Below are 18,922 nucleotides of genomic sequence, written 5' to 3'. Positions count from 1 at the left end.
CTTGCTTGGGCCAAGAAACACGAGCAATGGACATTAGACCTGTGGAAATCTGTCCTTTGGTCTGATGAGTCCAAATTTGAGATTTTTGGTTCCAACCGAGTAGGTGAACGGATGATCTCCGCATGTGTGGTTCCCACCATGAAGCATGGAGGAGGTGGTGTGATGGTGCTTTGCTGGTGACACTGTCAGTGATTTATTTAGAATTCAAGGCCCACTTAACCAGCATGGCTACCACAGCATTCTGCAGCAATACACCATCCCATCTGGTTTGCGCTTAGTGGGACGATCATTTGTTTTTCAACAGGACAATGATCCAACCTACAGGCTGTGTAAGGCCTATTTGACCAAGAAGGAGAGTGATGGAGTGCTGCATCAGATTTCTTTTTTTTTTGTATTTAACAAGGCAAGTCAGTTAAGAACAAATTCTTATTTACAATGACGGCCTACTCCGGCCAAACCCAGATGACCTGGTCTCCAATCACCCAACCTCAACCCAATTGAGGTGTTTGGGATGAGTTGGACCTCAGGGTGAAGGAAAAGCAGCAAACAAGTGGTCAGCGTACTGTGTGTTGGAACTCCTTCAAGACTGTTGGAAAAGCATTCCAGGTGAAGCTAGATGAGAGAATGCCAAGAGTGTGCAAATCTGTCATCAAGGCAAAGGGTGGCTACTTTGAATAATCTAAAATATATTTTGATATGTTTAACAATTTTTTGATTACTACATGATTCCATGTGTTATTTCATAGTTGATGTCTTCACTTATTATACAATGTAGAAAATAGTAAAAATAAAGAAAAACCTTTGAATGAGTAGGCGTGTCCAAACGTTTGACGGGTACTGTACATACACAGAAAATCAACAGTTGTGGGGGAAAAAAAAAGAGATGACGGCACATAACTCATGAGTGTAAAATAAATGATTTAATATACAATAGAAAACGTGCAAAATATTCATGATCAGTATGCTTTGAGTATAATAAGATAGTGAAAGCCTGGCTTAAAGGAAAGAAAGAACACTGGCTACCCCCAAGCCTCTTTCACCAAAACCATCTGGAGCACGAGATTGCAGGCAATACTGTCTGCTCCATCTTACATACAAGGAACAGTCATCCGTGCTATTTTAGAGCTTAAAAAAAATGGTTGTTACAATATGATACATTTCATAACATGACCTTTAGGGTTTTTTTATTTCGACAACATATACACACATACATACAGTATTACCTTAAATTTACTTAGAAATGCAGACAATAATATATAAAAAAAAAAGTATAGTGATCCACTTTAAAATGACAGCTGGTGGGGACTTGATGGGACACAAACACAGGATGTCATTCAACCAACCGCGTCATCTGGTGTCGGGGTCAAAGGTGAGCAATGGTGGAGTTCAGTATGTCTGGCTTGCTCTTGGTGTTAGTGGCCTGGGAGAGGTCTCGCTGTGGACAAAGGTACAGAGATAAGCATAGATATTCCCTTCCCACCCAACATTAACAGGCTAGTGTTCAGTAGGCACGAAACATTAAAAAATATTTACAAAATAGAGTATAATGGGGAGGTATGATCTAAATTAGAAAATGCAAATTTTCCTGCAAAATATTTTGCTACAGCATATCCTAATGAACATTACCAAGGTGCAGTGGTAACAAATTGAGTAGCGACAAAAAGTATTGGACACTACCTCAGTTTTCATTTCACAGTAAATAAACACAAATCTAGAAAATATGCAATTCTGGTAATTGCACATTTCCCAAATACATTTTCATTTAAAAAGGCAGAAACAACCACAGTGACAGCCAGAGAAAGACTGAAGAAAGGGTATTAGGAGTGTGGTTGTAAAAAAGGTTGCATCAGTAAATAGCAACACACAGCATAGCCTAAGAGGCCTCAGAAGGACACACTAACAAGAGAGGGTACACTACTGTTATCTGAACATAATCAGGGATGAAGTATTTTAAGAATGTATCTTAGTGGTTAATGACATGCATATATTTGGATACAGGAATAATTATTTGATGTGTATTGTTTTAGTTTAGGCAAGTCACACATTCAAACAAACCTTGATTGAACCGATTCGATTACTGTGTTGATTAAGCCCGTCTAAAAACAGAATACATTTATCAATTAGCCACAATTCTCCACTCAACCCCCCCCTCATGGCTAGACCGTGTGTTGCTGCATAGAATCAGTAAAATGTGGAAAATAAGACACAGAAAAAACACAAATTACCGCAAACTCGGAATAAGTGCTGGCGACAGAGTTAATGCTGAAGTTATGCTGCGGACTAGCCAGGGTTTTAAACCCACCGCTCTGAAGAGGGACTCCAAGTCCGGTCACCAGGCCCATGTTCTCCTTGTTGCGCTCCTGCAGTCCCGCAAGAGGGGGCTTACTGCGACCCGGGGTCCGTACCGATGGGACCTGGATGGGAGAACACAGAGAAAAGATGGATGAGGAGAAAAACAAGCCTGGAATCCAAACTGATATATTCCATTTCCCCATCACTTCAACAATGGTGAAACAGAGCATCAGTTTGTATTCCAAGCTTGGGAACAGAAAACGCAACAGATGGTTTGCTTTGAGTGAATGTCAGGGTTTGGCCAAAGAATGTTACCCATACCAAATGACTGGTCTAAATTGAGAAAAGTAATTCAATAGCGTCTAAGTATACTGAACAAAAATATAAACGCAACATGTAAAGTTTCGGTCCCATGTTTCATGAGCTGAAATAAAAGATCCCAGAAATTGTCCACATGTACAAAAAGCTTATTTCTCTCAAACAACTGTCACACAACACAATGCCACCGATGCCTCATGTTGAGGGAGCGGGTAATTGGCATGCTGACTGCAGGAATGTCCACCAGAGCTGTTGCCAGATCATTTAATGTTAATTTCTCTACCATTAGCTGCCTCCAACGTCGTTTTAGAGAATTTGGCAGTACGTCCAACCGGCCTCACAACCGCAGACCATGTGTAACCACGCCAGCCCAGGACCTCCACATCCAGATTTTTCACAGGGTCTTGACCAGACTGCAGTTCAGCATCGAAACTGACTTCATTGGACAAATGCTCACCTTCTATGGCCACTGGCACGTTGGAGAAGTGTGCTCTTCACGGATGAATCCTGGTTTCAACTGTACCGGGTAGATGGCAGGCAGTGTGTGTGTATGGTGTCGTGTGGGCGAGTGGATTTCTGATGTCAATGTTGTGATCAGAGTGCCCCATGGTGGAGGTGGGGTTATGGCAGGCATAAGCTACAGACAACGAACACAATTGCATTTTATCGATGGCAATTTGAATGCAGAGATCCCGTGACGATTGTCGTGCCATTCAGCAAGATAATGTTGCAAGAATCGGTACACAATTCATAAAAGCTGAAAATGTCCCAGTTCTTCCATGGACTGCATACTTACCAGACATGTCACCCACTGAGCATGTTTGGGATGCTCTGGATCGACGTGTACAACAGCGTGTTTTTCTAGGGTGTCCAACAGATGCATATCTGTATCGCCAGTCATGTGAAATCCATAGACTACTGCCTAATTCATTTATTTCAATTGACTGATTTCCTTATCTGAACTGTAACTCTGTCAAATCTTTGAAATTGTTGCATTTCTATATATTTTTTCAGTGTAGTTAGTTGTTGTGCAAACATGCTGCATTGACCTTGTTGACTGACAGAGCGGGGCGGGAGGGTGAGTGGCAGACAGTTCCGCCATAGGCTGAGCGCACGGTGCTGTTAGAGTTGGCACTAGAGAGGCTGGAGGTGGTGCCATTGAACTGGAGAGAACACACAGACAGAGTTAGTTAGTGATGCCAAAAGCTCACGTTATTAATGCGCAACTCATTAAAACACAAGCCAGTGATTGTGTTAGCCTGGGTGTCCAGTCTTGTTTCTGCTTTAGCCACCTTTGTTATAAAAACGTAGGCAGTCCAGAAACAGACTGGATACTCAGGCTAAGATTGGGCCATGCAATTTTTCCATGAGTATGAAGGCTAGAAAGAGCAGCAGCAACGTTCCTGGAGTGGTACCTTTCGTGTTTTGCTGGGGGTAGTTGTGCCAAGGAATCTCCTTTTGGTAGGCGTCCGGACAGCTGTCCCATACAGCATATCCACCTCAATCTGCTTGCTCTTTTTCAGTTGCTGTTACAATAAAATATAGATCAAAGTATTGTAACAAAGTAAGCTTTTAGCTACACAGACCTAACCCTAACTTGAGACAAGTGTGTAACAAATGATGATAGGTCCGGTTTCCCAGATCCAAATGAAACCTAATCCTGGACTGAAAAACACTTTGGTCATGCTTCTTAGTGCAGGACTAGGTTTGATCTGGGTCAAGGAAAGAGGACCAATACTGTATCTCTCAAGTTAGGATTCTGCCCTCAAATGAGTTGCCATGTCTTTACCCTCTCCAGTTTCTCATTCTCTTTCTTGATGCGGTGCAGCTCCCACTGCTCCTCTACAAACTGCAGGAACTTCTGTCCATTCACCAGGAACTCCCTGGCCTGACCCTGCTCCCACACATCAATCTGAGCCTTCAGCTTCTTCTCAAGCTGGACAAACAAAACAAACATATAGGGATATAGCCAAGTGTTTTACAGTATAGTATGTGTTTATATAGCATTATGTACAGCTGGTAAAAAAAAACTCAGAGCCTTGTCATGTTTGTATGTACAGTAGCTACCCCCCTAACAAGGGAATAATACAGACTGTCTTTTTCAAAAGGATTTACCTTGGGCAGGCTTTTGTGGAGCTCTGCTTTCTGTTTCTCCTCTTTGAGCAGATTCCCTCCTCTGTTGGTGAACCTGGAGGGGTCTGTGGCTTTTTCCTGTGGGGATAAAAAGGTCATGCCAAGGGTTAAAACCCCCTAAGGTCGATGTCTGCGTACGTTTGCCCACTGACAAAGAAATGATCAGTCTATAATTTTACTGGTAGGTTTATTTGAACAGTGAGAGACAGAATAACAACAAAAAAATCCAGAAAAACGAATGTAAAAAATGTTAGATATTGATTTGCATTTTAAATGAGGGAAATAAGTATTTGACCCCTCTGCAAAACCTGACTTAGTACTTGGTGGCAAAAACCTTCTTGGCAATCACAGAGGTCAGACGTTTCTTGTAGTTGGCCACCAGGTTTGCACACATCTCAGGAGGGATTTTGTCCCACTCCTCTTTGCAGATCTTCTCCAAGTCATTAAGGTTGAGGCTGACGTTTGGCAACTCGAACCTTCAGCTCCCTCCACAGATGTTCTATGGGATTAAGGTCTGGAGACTGGCTAGGCCACTCCAGGACCTTAATGTGCTTCTTCTTGAGCCACTCCTTTGTTGCCTTGGCCGTGTGTTTTGGGTCATTGTCATGCTGGATTACCCATCCACGACGCATTTTCAATGCCCTGGCTGAGGGAAGGAGGTTCTCACCCAAGATTTGACGGTACATGGCCCCGTCCATCGTCCCTTTGATGCGGTGAAGTTGTCCTGTCCCCTGTCATGACGTTGGCCTCTTTTGGTACAGGGAGGACAGTTGACCCCCTCCCCTTTGTACCATTTCCCAACCTACCTTCCCCCCACCCAGTCCCTGTGTGTAAAGGGTTGTAAAAACTCTAAAATTCCAGGAGACTCTGGCCACATGGCCCATAGAGAGACACAGGAAATTCTTCCAACTCATAGAATTGGAGAGCCAAGCGACATTTTGTGTTCTGGAGAATGTATGGAAGATTGGTGAAGAATCCAGCTACGAACTGATCCGCTTGGTACAATTTTGTGATACTCAGAAGAGACAATATAGCCATATTACCATAAAACTGTTTGTATAATGGCCTCAGCTTAAGACTTGCATCATAATGGTTGTATGGAATGTATTAATAAGCATAAAGCTTTTATAATACATTGAGATGCTATGTACTGATGTAATGTGATAGAATTGTATTTCTGTAACCAAATCTAACTCAGTCATAGGCACGCCCCCAGGGACCCATACAGGACCAGGCGTCATTTGACAAGCCTGTTCTATGAGCACTATAAAACACCCCCTGATTTACATTTCTCGAGACCAGGCCTTCACTCCATGGCCAATAGGTTTTACCATCCAATTCCTCTACTGAAAGTGAACCATACCACGTGGTTAACTTTTAGACTATTGATATCGACAGAATAAGAACAAGTTTTTGATATTAATTATTAGTCTGCAGCTAAGTAAATTATATCATCGAACGCGAAGACCAACGAAACATCAATTCTATGACGACATTAATGAATGTCGCTTTGAAAGATCCATTCTAACCGAGAGAGAGACTCTCCATCAGAACGACTCTACAACAAGGATCTCGACGACACATGAGCGTAAATATATATTGATTGCAATTGTTCCCGAATGAGCGAGCCTTCAATTGTCAATATTAATGAACACTGTGTGCCACAGCTGACCTTTTATGATCCATTGTTCAACAGGCCGACCTGCCTGTTTAGCCCACAAGGGCACATTCCTCTACCAATCCTTTGTGACGATAATTACTGTTTGTATGTTTTCTGCTAATTACTTAGTGTAGTAAATAAATGATTTTAAGACAATTGATGTATGGATGCTTTTAGTAAAGACTGGGTTCGTGCAGATACAACAATTTACGACATTTGGAATGAGACTGGACTCGAGGTAAAATACACCATTTAAACCAGAAGATAATCGGCCTATACTATAATAGAATATAATATTATAGTACAGGAAAGTTATATCTTTGTAATCTGAATATTCTCCTTGGTGCCCCGATCTCCTAGTTAATTACAATTAAACGATTAATCAGTTTAATCGCGTGATAATAATTACAGGGAGCTAATTGATAAACATATCTTCAGTTTAATGGTACCCCCAAAGACACGACACCCCTTAGCAGAAAAACACCCCCAAAGCATAATGTTTCCACCTCCATGTTTGACGGTGGAGATGGTGTTCTTTGGGTCATAGGCAGCATTCCTCCTCCTCCAAACACGGCGAGTTGAGTTGATGCCAAAGAGCTCCATTTGGTCTCATCTGACCACAACACTTTCACCAGTTGTCCTCTGAGTCATTCAGATGTTCATTGGCAAACTTCAGACGGGCATGTATATGTGCTTTCTTGAGCAGGGGGTCCTTGCAGGCACTGCAGGATTTCAGTCCTTCACGGCGTAGTGTGTTACCAATTGTTTTCTTGGTGACTATGCTTGGTCCCAGCTGCCTTGAGATCATTGACAAGATCCTCCCGTGTAGTTCTGGGCTGATTCCTCAACGTTCTCATGATCATTGCAACTCCGAGGCGAGATCTTGCATGGAGCCCCAGGCCGAGGGAGATTGACAGTTCTTTTGTGTTTCTTCCATTTGCGAATAATCGCACCAACTGTTGTCACCTTCTCACCAAGCTGCTTGGCGATGGTCTTGTAGCCCATTCCAGCCTTGTGTAAGTCTACAATCTTGTCCCTGACATCCTTGGAGAGCTCTTTGGTCTTGGCCATGGTGGAGAGTTTCGAATCTGATTGATTGATTGCTTCTGTTGACAGGTGTCTTTTATACAGGTAACAAGCTGAGATTAGGAGCACTCCCTTTAAGAGTGTGCTCCTAATCTCAGCTCATTACCTGTATAAAAAGACACCTGGGAGCCAGAAATCTTTCTGATTGAGAGGGGGTCAAATACTTATTTCCCTCATTAAAATGCAAATCAATTTATAACATTTTTGACGTGTTTTTCTGGATTTGTTGTTGTTGTTATTCTGTCTCTCACTGTTCAAATAAACCTCCCATTAAAATTATAGACTGATCATTTCTTTGTCAGTGGGCAAACGTACAAAATCAGCAGGGGATCAAATACTTTTTTCCCTCACTGTAACACTTCTGCATTTGGGGTGAAAGGTGACAGAGCGGTGTTTGTCAGACCATGAGACATATCGAAAATTGGCCTTTGCACAAAATCATCTTTTGCCTACAAACTATCATGACCCCTCTTGGAAACAATTTGCTCCACGACCCCCACAAGAGTCTTGGGACTCGTCTGAAGTGGGTACAGACGATCTGCCAACTTCTGTCTATAACGTCTGAACAGTTTGGGCTACACACTAATACCCCTGTATTAAGGTGAGATTCTCAAAAACAAGTACGTCGGTTGTTTTGCTCTAGGACACCCACAGGCCTCACAAGACTCGTCTGAATGTCCCTTGGTACCGGTTGACATTTTTTTTAAAAATGAAAGTAGAGTACCAGTCAAAAGTTTGGACACACCTACTCATTCTTTTCTTTATTTTTACTATTTTCTACATTGTAGAATAATAGTGAAGCTATCAAAACTATGAAATAACACATATGGAATCATGTAGTAAAAAAAGAAGAAAAAAAGTGTTAAATGTATTTTATATTTGAGATTCTTCAAAGTAGCCACCCTTTGCCTTGATGACAGCTTTGCACACTCTTGGTATTCTCTGAACCAGCTTCATGAGGTAGTCACCTGGAATTCATTTCAATTAACAGGTGTGCCTTGTTAAAAGTTCATAAATTTGAGCCAATCAGTTGTGTTGTGACAAGGTAGGGGTGGTATACACAGGATAGCCCTGTTTGGTAAAAGACCAAGTCCATATTATGGCAACAATAGCTAAAATAAGCAAAGTTAAACAACAGTCCATCATTACTTTAAGACCTGAAGGTCAGTCAATGCGGAAAATTTCAAGAACTTTTAATGTTTCTTCAAGTGCTGTCGCAACAACCATCAAGCGCTATGATGAAACTGACTCTAATGAGGACTTCCACAGGAAAGGAAGACCCAGAGTTAAGTTCATTGGAGTTAAGTGCACCTTAGATTGCAGCCCAAATAAATGCTTCATAGAGTTCAAGTAACAGACATCTCAACATCAACTGTTCACAGGAGACTGCGTGAATCAGGCCGTCATGGTCAAATTGCTGCAAAAAAAAAACCACTACTAAAGGACACCAATAAGAATAAGAGACTTGCTTGGGCCAAGAAACACGAGCAATGGACATTAGACCGGTGGAACTCTGTCCTTTGGTCTGATGAGTCCAAATTTAAGATTTTTGGTTCCAACCGCCGTGTCTTTGTGAGACACAGAGTAGGTGAACGGATGATCTCCGCATGTGTGGTTCCCACCGTGAAGCATGGAGGAGGTGGTGTGATGGTGCTTTGCTGGTGACGTTGTCAGTAATTTATTTAGAATTCAAGGAACACTTATCAGTCATGGCTACCACAGCATTCTGCAGCGATACGACATCCCATCTGGTACACGCTTAGTGGGAATATCATCTGTTTTTCAACAGGACAATGACCCAACACACCTCCAGATTGTGAGGGCTATTTGACCAAGGAGAGTGATGGAGTGCTGCATCAGATGACCTGGCCTCCACAATCACCTGACCTCAACCCAATTGAGAGGATTTGGGATGAGTTGGACCGGAGAGTGAAGGAAAAGCAGACAACATATGCTCAGCATATCTGGGAACTCCTTCAAGACTGTTGGAAAAGCATTCCTCGTGAAGATGGTTGAGAGAATACCAAGAGTGTGCAAAGCAGTCATCAAGGCAAAGGGTGGCTACTTTGAAGAATCTCAAATATATTTTTGTTTAACACTGTTTTGGTTACCACACAATTCCATGTGTTACTTCATAGTTATATATATTACACACACACAGAAGAAAATATATATTATAATAATAACAACAAATGTTTCCTGACCTTTCTTATATCTCTTACACTTCAGAACAACCTACTTCAGATTTTTTGGGGGGGGAAGTAGCTCTTGTTCTATGTAGTGAATTTGTTATTTAATGCGTTTGTATGGGCTAATAGCAGTAAGGCTCCCCAAAAAATTATCAAGTAATTTGTACAAATATTTTTTTTATAATTCAAAATTAAAATGTTGTTATTTAACTTCAAAATTGTTTGGATGAAACTCAAAAATAAGCAATAAACGTTTTCTGAAAGTGAACTATCCCTTTAAAGCCCATTTATTAATAAAAAGATGATTGCACTTGTCTTTTCCTACTAGCACCAACTTTGCTGATAACGTCTTTATTGACAAAAATGTACGAACTACAACTGTGATATGTGGTTGTCTCACCTAGCTATTTTAAGATGAATGCACTAACTGCAAGTCGCTCTGGATAAGAGCGTCTGCTAAATGACTAAAATGTTTCCACGGTGCTTCTCCACGGCTAACCTCCAGTTCCAGGAAGAGTCTCCAGCTCTCCTCCCAGCGGTGAACCCCCTCAAACAGCTCCTTGTGTTCTTCATAGTGCTGCTTCAGCCTCAGGATCTCAGCTTCGTGCAGCCCCAACAGCTCCTCTGTAAAATCATCTGAAGGAGGGAAAAACAAATCATGAAATGTATTATTAAAACCAGTAAGTCACATTGAAAAAAAAAAAGGTGCCTTTTCAAAAGGGAAAACTAAATGTATGTGATGCACCGGGTATGTGATTAATAAGTTAACAATCATAAAACACATTGTTCACGAGAAAGACTTCTCTGAGTCTTCATTCATTGATTGGTCTACCAAAGCTTGTGTTTTACCTGTAATCCAAACCCTAAAACCCAACTTACTGCTAAAATAGGGCACAAAGGCCTGTTGCTGATCACTGCTGAAGAAGCATTTCTCCCAGAGCACTGCGATCTCTGAGCGGATGGCTTCAGTAACGTTTCGCATGCTCAGTCGTTTGAGCTCCATCAGTCGCCTGCCCTCTGCCTCTAACTGAGGTGTGAAAAAGAAGAGAGAACAATTTGGTTCTTTGATTCTAACATTTTCTTGATTAATAGACAGACCTTGTTTAGAAACAGCTTTAGAATGCAGGTAGACCACTGGAGACAATGGTGACTAGCCAGGGTACAAACCAGAGGGGTATACATACTACAAAGCAGGATCAATTAGATAACGTTTTTTTTTTTTTAAACACCATAAACAACTATTGACCTTCTGGTTCATTAAGAAAGCTAAACTTAGATATGTGTTTTAAGTTGTTGAGTCAATTAGACCAAGCCCATTTCAAGCTTATATCTTTACAAAATAAATAAAAACTGTTATTTCAGAATATTTAGGCAAGTAAGGGGCATGGTCAACATTTGCTCATTGGGCTTTGGTCAAAATAAGTGCACTAGAAAGGGATTAGGGTGCCATTTGGGACATAAGCTAAGAGTGTTCACTGACAGCATCCAGGTTCTTCTTCTTGGAGGCGACCATGTGCTCTGAGAAAAGCTCCCTCTCCTCCTGGGGCACCTGCAGTCTGTCCCACAGCTCCTGGATCTTCTCCCTGTGAGCCTCACACACCGCCTGGTTCTCTGCCTTCCTCTCCTCTAGCTAGACAGAACAACATAGACACGGGACGGTCAGTAAAGGAGCACTATGGAAATGGGCACGTTCCAGGAAGTCTGTATTGTCTTTACGTGGGACGCGACTGCAATAAAGACCTGGAACACAGCCAATGACAGATATTAGCAAGAAAATGCAAATGAAGATATTTACATGATCTATAGTGAAGTGATAATGAACTGATACAGTAATGTAGAAATGTAATGCGTGTAGGTCGACTGGTTTTCTACTGTATTGTGGTGGTGAGCAGATCAACTTTGTTCATTCTGCACAGACATTGCAAAGTATCGCTCAAACTAAAGCATTCACTATCATCTCAAGCATATTGGATTAGTTCCATTCTCACTTCGCCGAGGAGGAGTTTGAGTGAGGCGATGTTGTCTTTGGACAGGCAGAAGGCCTCCTGGTCCTCGCAGACGATGTCCTTCTCGAAGCTGGTCTCTGGCAGCTGGTCCAGGTCGTCCATGCACAGGATGATCTGCCTCTTGATGCCAACAAATTCAGCGTGCCGCCGCTCCTGGCCACAGACAGAGAGACACGCCGTTAGGGATCTCCTCAAATGTGTATATTAGTTTACATCACTGTTTTCCCCCAATATCATTTTCTCTAGGTGAGATGCAGAATCAATGGCCAACCTTTTTTGGCTTTACTACAACCAATTCAACTAATCATGACTCTAGATTAAAGACGGAGAGTAGTTGAATCAGCAAATAAGTGCCGGGCTGAAACAAAATGGCAGAACAAGCAGCAGCTCTCCAGGAGCAGGATTGAAGTACGGACCATCATTCACATCTACGTTCAAATAACATGTTTTCTTTCAAATCCTTTGAATATTTGATTGAGCCTGTGTGATGTATCACATGGGGTTTGCTCCTTTGGGACTATTCCATTAGTTCTATTGCGCAATCAAGTGCAGCTACATTCTAATTTTTTTTAAACAAATACTACTGGTATGTGAATCCAGGATCTGCTTTTATTACAAATCCCTATCCACCTTCTCTGTGGTCTGGCTGGCGATGTGCTGGCGGAAGCCGTCCAGCTGCTCCAGGGAGGGCACGGCGTTAGGGTCGAGGGCATAGGGGTCCGAACACAGAGTGTCACACAGGTCCTGGTCGCGCTCCGTCAAGGCCTTGAGCTGCTGCATCCTCTGGGTCCGCTCCTTCACCAACACCTCCACCTGGGTCCGGATCTCCTTCTCCTGCTGCAGCATGGTGACGCCCCGCTCCTCCTGATGAGAGAAAAGGTATTGGGTGAAGTTGCCCCTAGACTAGAGGTCGACCAATTAATCGGAATGGCCGATTAATTAGGGCCGATTTCAAGTATTCATAACAATTGGTATTTTTGGACACCGATTTGCCAATTATTTTTTAACTAGGCAAGTCAGTTAAGAACACATTCTTATTTTCAATGACGGCCTAGGAACGGTGAGTTAACTGACTTGTTCAGGGGCAGAACGACAGATTTTTACCTTGTCAGCTCGGGGATTTGTTTTTGCAACCTTACGGTTACTAGTCCAACGCTCTAACCACCTGCCTTACATTGCACTCCACGAGGAGCCTGCGTGGCAGTCTGACTACCTGTTACGCGAGGGCAGCAAGAAGCCAAGGTAAGTTGCTAGCTACCATTACACTTATCTTATAAAAAAACAACCCATTTTCACATAATCACTAGTTAACTACACATGGTTGATGATATTACTAGTTTATCTAGCGTGTCCTGCGTTACATATAATCGATGTGGTGCCTGTTAATTTCTCATCGAATCACAGCCTACTTCGACAAACGGGTGATGATTTAACAAGCGCACTTGCGACAAAAGCACTGTCGTTGCACCAATGTACCTAACCATAAACATCAATGCCTTTCTCTAAAATCAATACACAAGTATAGATTTTTAAACCTGCATATTTAGTTAATATTGCCTGCTAACAATTTCTTATAACTAGGGAAATTGTGTCACTTCTCTTGCGTTCCGTGCAAGCAGTCAGGGTATATGCAGCAGTTTGGGCCACCTGGCTCATTGCGAACTGTGTGAAGTCCATTTATTCCTAACAAAGGCCATAATTAATTTGCCAGAATTGTACATAATTACGGCATAACATTGAAGGTCGTACAACGTAACAGCAATATTTAGACTTAGGGATGCCACCAGTTAGATAAAATACGGAACAGTTCCGTATTTCACTGAAAGAATAAACGTTTTTTTTTCTTTCAGTGATTGTTTCCGGATTTGACCATTTTAATGACCAAAGGCTCGTATTTCTGTGTGTTATTATGTTATAATTAAGTCTATGATTTGATAGAGCAGTCTGGCTGAGCGATGGTAGGCACCAGCAGGCTCGTAAGCATTCATTCAAACAGCACTTTAGTGCGTTTGCCAGCAGCTCTTCGCAATGCTTCAAGCATTGCGCTGTTTATGACTTCAAGCCTATCAACTCCCGAGATTAGGCTGGTGTAACCGATGTGAAACGGCTAGCTAGTTAGCCGGGTGCGCGCTAATAGCGTTTCAAACGTCACTCGCTCTGAGACTTGGAGTAGTTGTTCCCCTTGCTCTGCATGGGTAATGCTGCTTCGAGGGTGGCTGTTGTCAATGTGTTCCTGGTTCGAGCCCAGGTAGGAGCGAGGAGAGGGACGGAAGCTATACTGTTACACTGGCAATACTAAAGTGCCTATAAGAACACCCAATAGTCAAAGGTATATGAAATACAAATCGTAGAGAGAGAAATAGTCCTATAATTCCTATATTAACTACAACCTAAAACTTCTTACCTGGGAATATTGAAGACTCATGTTAAAAGGAACCACCAGCTTTCATATGTTCTCATGTTGAGCAAGAAACTTAAACATTAGCTTTCTTACATGGCACATATTGCACTTTTACTTTCTCCGCCAACACTTTGTTTTTGCATTATTTAATTAAACCAAATTGAACATGTTTCATTATTTATTTGAGGCTAAATTGATTTTATTGATGTATTATATTAAGTTAAAATAAGTGTTCATTCAGTATTGTTGTAATTGTCATTATTACAAATAAATAAAAATAATAAAATATATATATTTTTGTTATTATTATTATTATTATTATTATAATAATTATGTTTTTTATTTTTATTTTTTAAATCAGCCGATTAATCGGTATCAGCTTTTTTGGGGTCCTCCAATAATCGATATCGGCGTTGAAAAATCATAATCTGTCGACCTCTACCCTAGACACTGCATTTTCCACACTAATGGTTAAGGTGAGGATTGAGGAGGGGAAACTGATCTCAGATCTGTACCCAGGGAAGGCACCAGGGTTGGGGTTAATGCCATTTAAATTTTGAGTATTCAGGAAGTAAACTGAAAAGAAAATCAGTTTACTTCCTGAATTGGCCCAACCCTGGAAGACTCAGGCAGAATATTTATCCAAAGAAATGTTCAAATTCAAAAATGGACTTATCTAAACAGTCTGGAATGGCCTCATTCCCTTCTTTTCCATAACAGCCCTTTTTTTTCTCCTCCATCCACTCATCTTCAAGAAACGGAAAGCAATAAATCCATAAATCATCATAGTAAGTGTAGATGCTTCATCCTAGAAATATAATTACTAGAAAGGACAAAGCCAATCAGACCATGGCAATTCGAGTGGGACATTGATTTGAATTCCTATCCACCAGTCATTATATTTCTATGCGTTGTCATTTGCATAGTAGTATAACTTTGCAGATGTTAGAAACTGTTAGAATGCTTACCTCAAATGGGGGTAGCTGCAGTTCCAAGCACAGCGTATCCAGTTGTTTGCGACAGGATTTGATGCTGCTCAACAGTCTGGTCCTAAGAGACTCCTCCTCTGTTATCATCATGTCTAACAAACCCTGTGAGAGATGTGCAGAAATGACTAGTCAGTCCACATATTTATTTATTTTATATTTCACCTTTATTTAACCAGGTAGGCAAGTTGAGAACAAGTTCTCATTTACAATTGCGACGTTTAAAGATAATGATTAAATAATTCTACCCTGAAACCTAATTATTAGTGATAAGGTTTATGTAGCCTGTATAATGAGTAACTAAAATGTTCAGCATAAATCTAACTAGGTTGGACTGTGGAAGAGAGGAATGTTGGTGTGTGTGTTTAAGTAAACACCAAGAACCGTTAAACTGTGGTTGACCTGCCCTAGCTTGAACTCTGAGGGTTCCCTAATCTCAGAGGAATGAAACTGTCGGCTGGATAATGATCTACAGTGTTGAGAGTTCTGGGGAAGAAGATAACTAACTCTCCTTAATGTTCGTGTGTATGCGTGTGCGTAAATAAGGAGCCTGGTATATAATAGATATTTTTGTACAATGGACTTCAGAGCGTTCTCGTGAATAAACATTATTGACTATTGTAAGCTGGGAATTCTGTCTGTTTTATTTAAACCAGAACCTTACGAACTCTGAGTTGCAGACTGAGTATTTTAATTGAAGTTCAGTTTATGAACATTAAACAATTCTCTTAATAGTAGGGGAAGGGGTAGTTGTTTGGGCAAAATTATAGATGGGCTATGTACAGGTGCAGTAATCTGTGAGCTGCTCTGACAGCTGGTGCTTAAAGCTAGTGAGGGAGATAAGCGTTTTCAGTTTCAGAGATTTTTGTAGTTCGTTCCAGTCATTGGCAGCAGAGAACTGGAAGGAGAGGCGGCCGAAGGAGGAATTGGCTTTGGGGGTGACCAGTGAGATATACCTGCTGGAGCGCGTGCTACAGGTGGGTGCTGCTATGGTGACCAGCAAGCTGAGATAAGGGGGGACTTTACCTAGCAGGGTCTTGTAGATGACCTGGAGCCAGTGGGTTTGGCGACGAGTATGAAGTGAGGGCCTGCCAACGAGAGCATACAGGTCGCAGTGGTGGGTAGTATATGGGACTTTGGTGACAAAATGGATGGCACTGTGATAGACTGCATCCAATTTATTGAGTAGGGTATTGGAGGCTATTTTGTAAATGACATCGCCGAAGTCGAGGATCGGTAGGATGGTCAGTTTTACGAGGGTATGTTTGGCAGCATGAGTGAAGGATGCTTTGTTGTGAAATAGGAAGCCAATTCAAGATTTAACTTTGGATTGGAGATATTTGATGTGAGTATGGGAGGAGAGTTTACAGTCTAACCAGACACCTAGGTATTTGTAGTTGTCCACATATTCTAAGTCAGAACCGTCCAGAGTAGTGATGCTGGACGGGCGGGCAGGTGCAGGCAGCAATCGGTTGAAGAGCATGCATTTAGTTTTACTTGTATTTAAGAGCAGTTGGAGGCCACGAAAGGAGAGTTGTATGGCATTGAAGCTCGTCTGGAGGGTTGTTAACACAGTGTCCAAAGAAGGGCCAGAAGTATACAGAATGGTGTCGTCTGCGTAGAGGTGGATCAGAGACTCACCAGCAGCAAGAGCGACATCAGTGATGTATACAGAGAAGAGTCGGCCCAAGAATTGAACCCTGTGGCACCCCCATAGAGACTGCCAGAGGTCCGGACAACAGGCCCTCCGATTTGACACACTGAACTCTATCAGAGAAGTAGTTGGTGAACCAGGCGAGGCAATCATTTGAGAAACCAAGACTATTGAGTCTGCCGATGAGGATGTGGTGATTGACAGAGTCGAAAGCCTTGGCCAGGTCAATGAATACGGCTGCACAGTATTGTTTCTTGTCGATGGCGGTAAAGATATCGTTTAGGACCTTGAGCGTGGCTGAGGTGCACCCATGACCAGCTCTGAAACCAGATTGCATAGCGGAGAAGGTGTGGTGGGATTCGAAATGGTCGGTAATCTGTTTGTTAACTTGGCTTTCGAAGACCTTCGAAAGGCAGGGTAGGATAGATATGTCTGTAGCAGTTTGGGTCAAGAGTGTCCCCCACTTTGAAGAGGGGGATGACCGCAGCTGCTTTCCAATCTTTGGGAATCTCAGACGACACAAAAGAGGTTGAACAGGCTAGTAATAGGGGTTGCAACAATTTCGGCAGATCATTTTAGAAAGAAAGGGTCCAGATTGTCTAGCCCGGCTGATTTGTAGGGGTCCAGATTTTGCAGCTCTTTCAGAACATCAACTGACTGGATTTGGGAGAAGGAGAAATGGGGAAGACTTGGGCGAGTTGCTGTGGGGGGTGCAGTGCTGTTGACCGGGGTAGGGGTAGCCAGGTGGAAAGCATGGCCAGACGTAGAAAAATGCTTATTGAAATTCTCAATTATAATGGATTGATCGGTGGTGACAGAGTTTCCTATCCTCAGTGCAGTGGGCAGCTGGGAGGAGGTGCTCTTATTCTCCATGGACTTTACAGTGTCCCAGAACTTTTTTGAGTTTGTGTTGCAGGAAGCAAATTTCTGCTTGAAAAAGCTAGCCTTGGCTTTTCTAACTGCCTGTGTATATTGGTTTCTAACTTCCCTGGGAAGGAATACATACTTGTGAATTAACTACATCTAGAAATCTCACATTTAGCAGACTAAATAGATAGGCTTCATCACACATATGCCCCAGCAACACACCCCTCAAAAGTAGGTTAGCTAGCTACTGTACTAGAGCTAGCTAGTTAACTAGCTACAGCAGGTGCACAGACAGGTGTCACGGCTTTGAGAATGTTGTTTCTTGGAGAATAATTACACTCTATGCTTGAGTGTCAATTTGTTCTGACTCACCTTGATGTGATTCTTGACCACATTGGTTCTCTGTAGTCTCTGGTCTTCTGGTATTCCTATCTCTTCCCAGATGTCCTTCAGGTGGCAGAGAGCTTTATTCAGGCAAGCCACAGACTCGGCTGCGAGCACCTCACTGGAATGGGCCGGGGACATATATAAAAAAGGTTTAATTTTTGGACAGGCATGACTAGTTAAAAAGTTACTTGATTTTGCTGGACTGCTGCAAGTGGCAACGACAAGGGGCAGCACTGCAGCAGTAACGTTAGTGTCAATGTGGTCCTGCTATTGTAATTTATCAGTCTTTGAATTGATAGCACACAGCAGACCATCCTTCATACAGCTTTGCAGACACACCCAGTCGTTAAAGTTACAGTAAAGTACAATCAAAATGTTATATCTGTGGTATTACAGACAGTAACGTAAGCTAACGTGCTCGCAGCCGAGTCTGTGAATGACTAACGTTAGTCATTCCTGGCAAATTGACATCTAACGTTTGCTAAAATGTTGATTTAGCTAGCAAACTCATAATCTTCAGTAATCTTGCAGTCTTATTTCTAGATAGGCAACTAGTTGTAGCTAGGTATAACGTGTCACAAAACACTGCTTCTGTTAGGTTAGCTAGCTAACAGCTAGCTTGACATTTCAATACTGCATGCCAAATGTAATACTCTTTACAAATACAATTCACTTACCTCTTCCTCATCGTGAAGTCCCAGTAATTAAATGAGTTGTGTTGTAGCTTGCAGCAAAACTTCTCATAAATCCTCAGATCTCTGTCCTTCAACTTTGCCTGTGTTAAGTCTCTCTCAAGTCAAGACGTTTCTGTCCGATTCAAAAATATGCATCAAATTGCGGTCTTGTTTCTCATTGGTTGAGGATGACCATTATGTCATCGTCTAGACATGGTGGTACCATATGCGCATGCGCAAGGGCGTGGATTTAAGAAAACGAACAGTTA

At 42.1% G+C, this 18,922-nt stretch overlaps 1 protein-coding gene across 6 annotated transcripts; it reads right to left on the bottom strand.

Annotated features, from left to right (window-relative positions):
• Positions 1-898: 898 nt before the first annotated feature.
• Positions 899-18,813, bottom strand: LOC106587689 (protein regulator of cytokinesis 1). Of its 6 annotated transcripts, none has more exons than XM_045708109.2 (15): positions 18,657-18,813; positions 17,965-18,097; positions 15,054-15,176; positions 12,315-12,548; positions 11,667-11,837; positions 11,159-11,308; positions 10,558-10,705; positions 10,178-10,314; positions 4,726-4,821; positions 4,400-4,546; positions 4,026-4,136; positions 3,660-3,773; positions 2,226-2,414; positions 2,056-2,096; positions 899-1,435 (listed from the first exon to the last, which is right to left on the bottom strand). In XM_045708109.2, the coding sequence occupies exons 1-15, from the start codon at positions 18,665-18,667 to the stop codon at positions 1,387-1,389; spliced, it is 1,854 nt and encodes a 617-aa protein (XP_045564065.1). In that variant the 5' UTR covers positions 18,668-18,813; the 3' UTR covers positions 899-1,386. The 6 variants fall into 6 exon arrangements, with proteins under 6 accessions (XP_045564065.1, XP_045564067.1, XP_045564066.1 ...); XM_045708111.2 differs by having other exon boundaries at positions 2,303-2,414; XM_045708110.2 differs by lacking the exon at positions 2,056-2,096.
• Positions 18,814-18,922: the final 109 nt, after the last annotated feature.

The sequence above is a fragment of the Salmo salar genome, chromosome 26 (assembly GCF_965601325.2).
Source record: "Salmo salar chromosome 26, fSalSal1, whole genome shotgun sequence".
In the NCBI taxonomy this organism is placed as follows: domain Eukaryota; kingdom Metazoa; phylum Chordata; class Actinopteri; order Salmoniformes; family Salmonidae; genus Salmo; species Salmo salar.
Note: the sequence above shows the minus strand (reverse complement) of the source record. Positions and strands in the feature narration are given on the sequence as shown.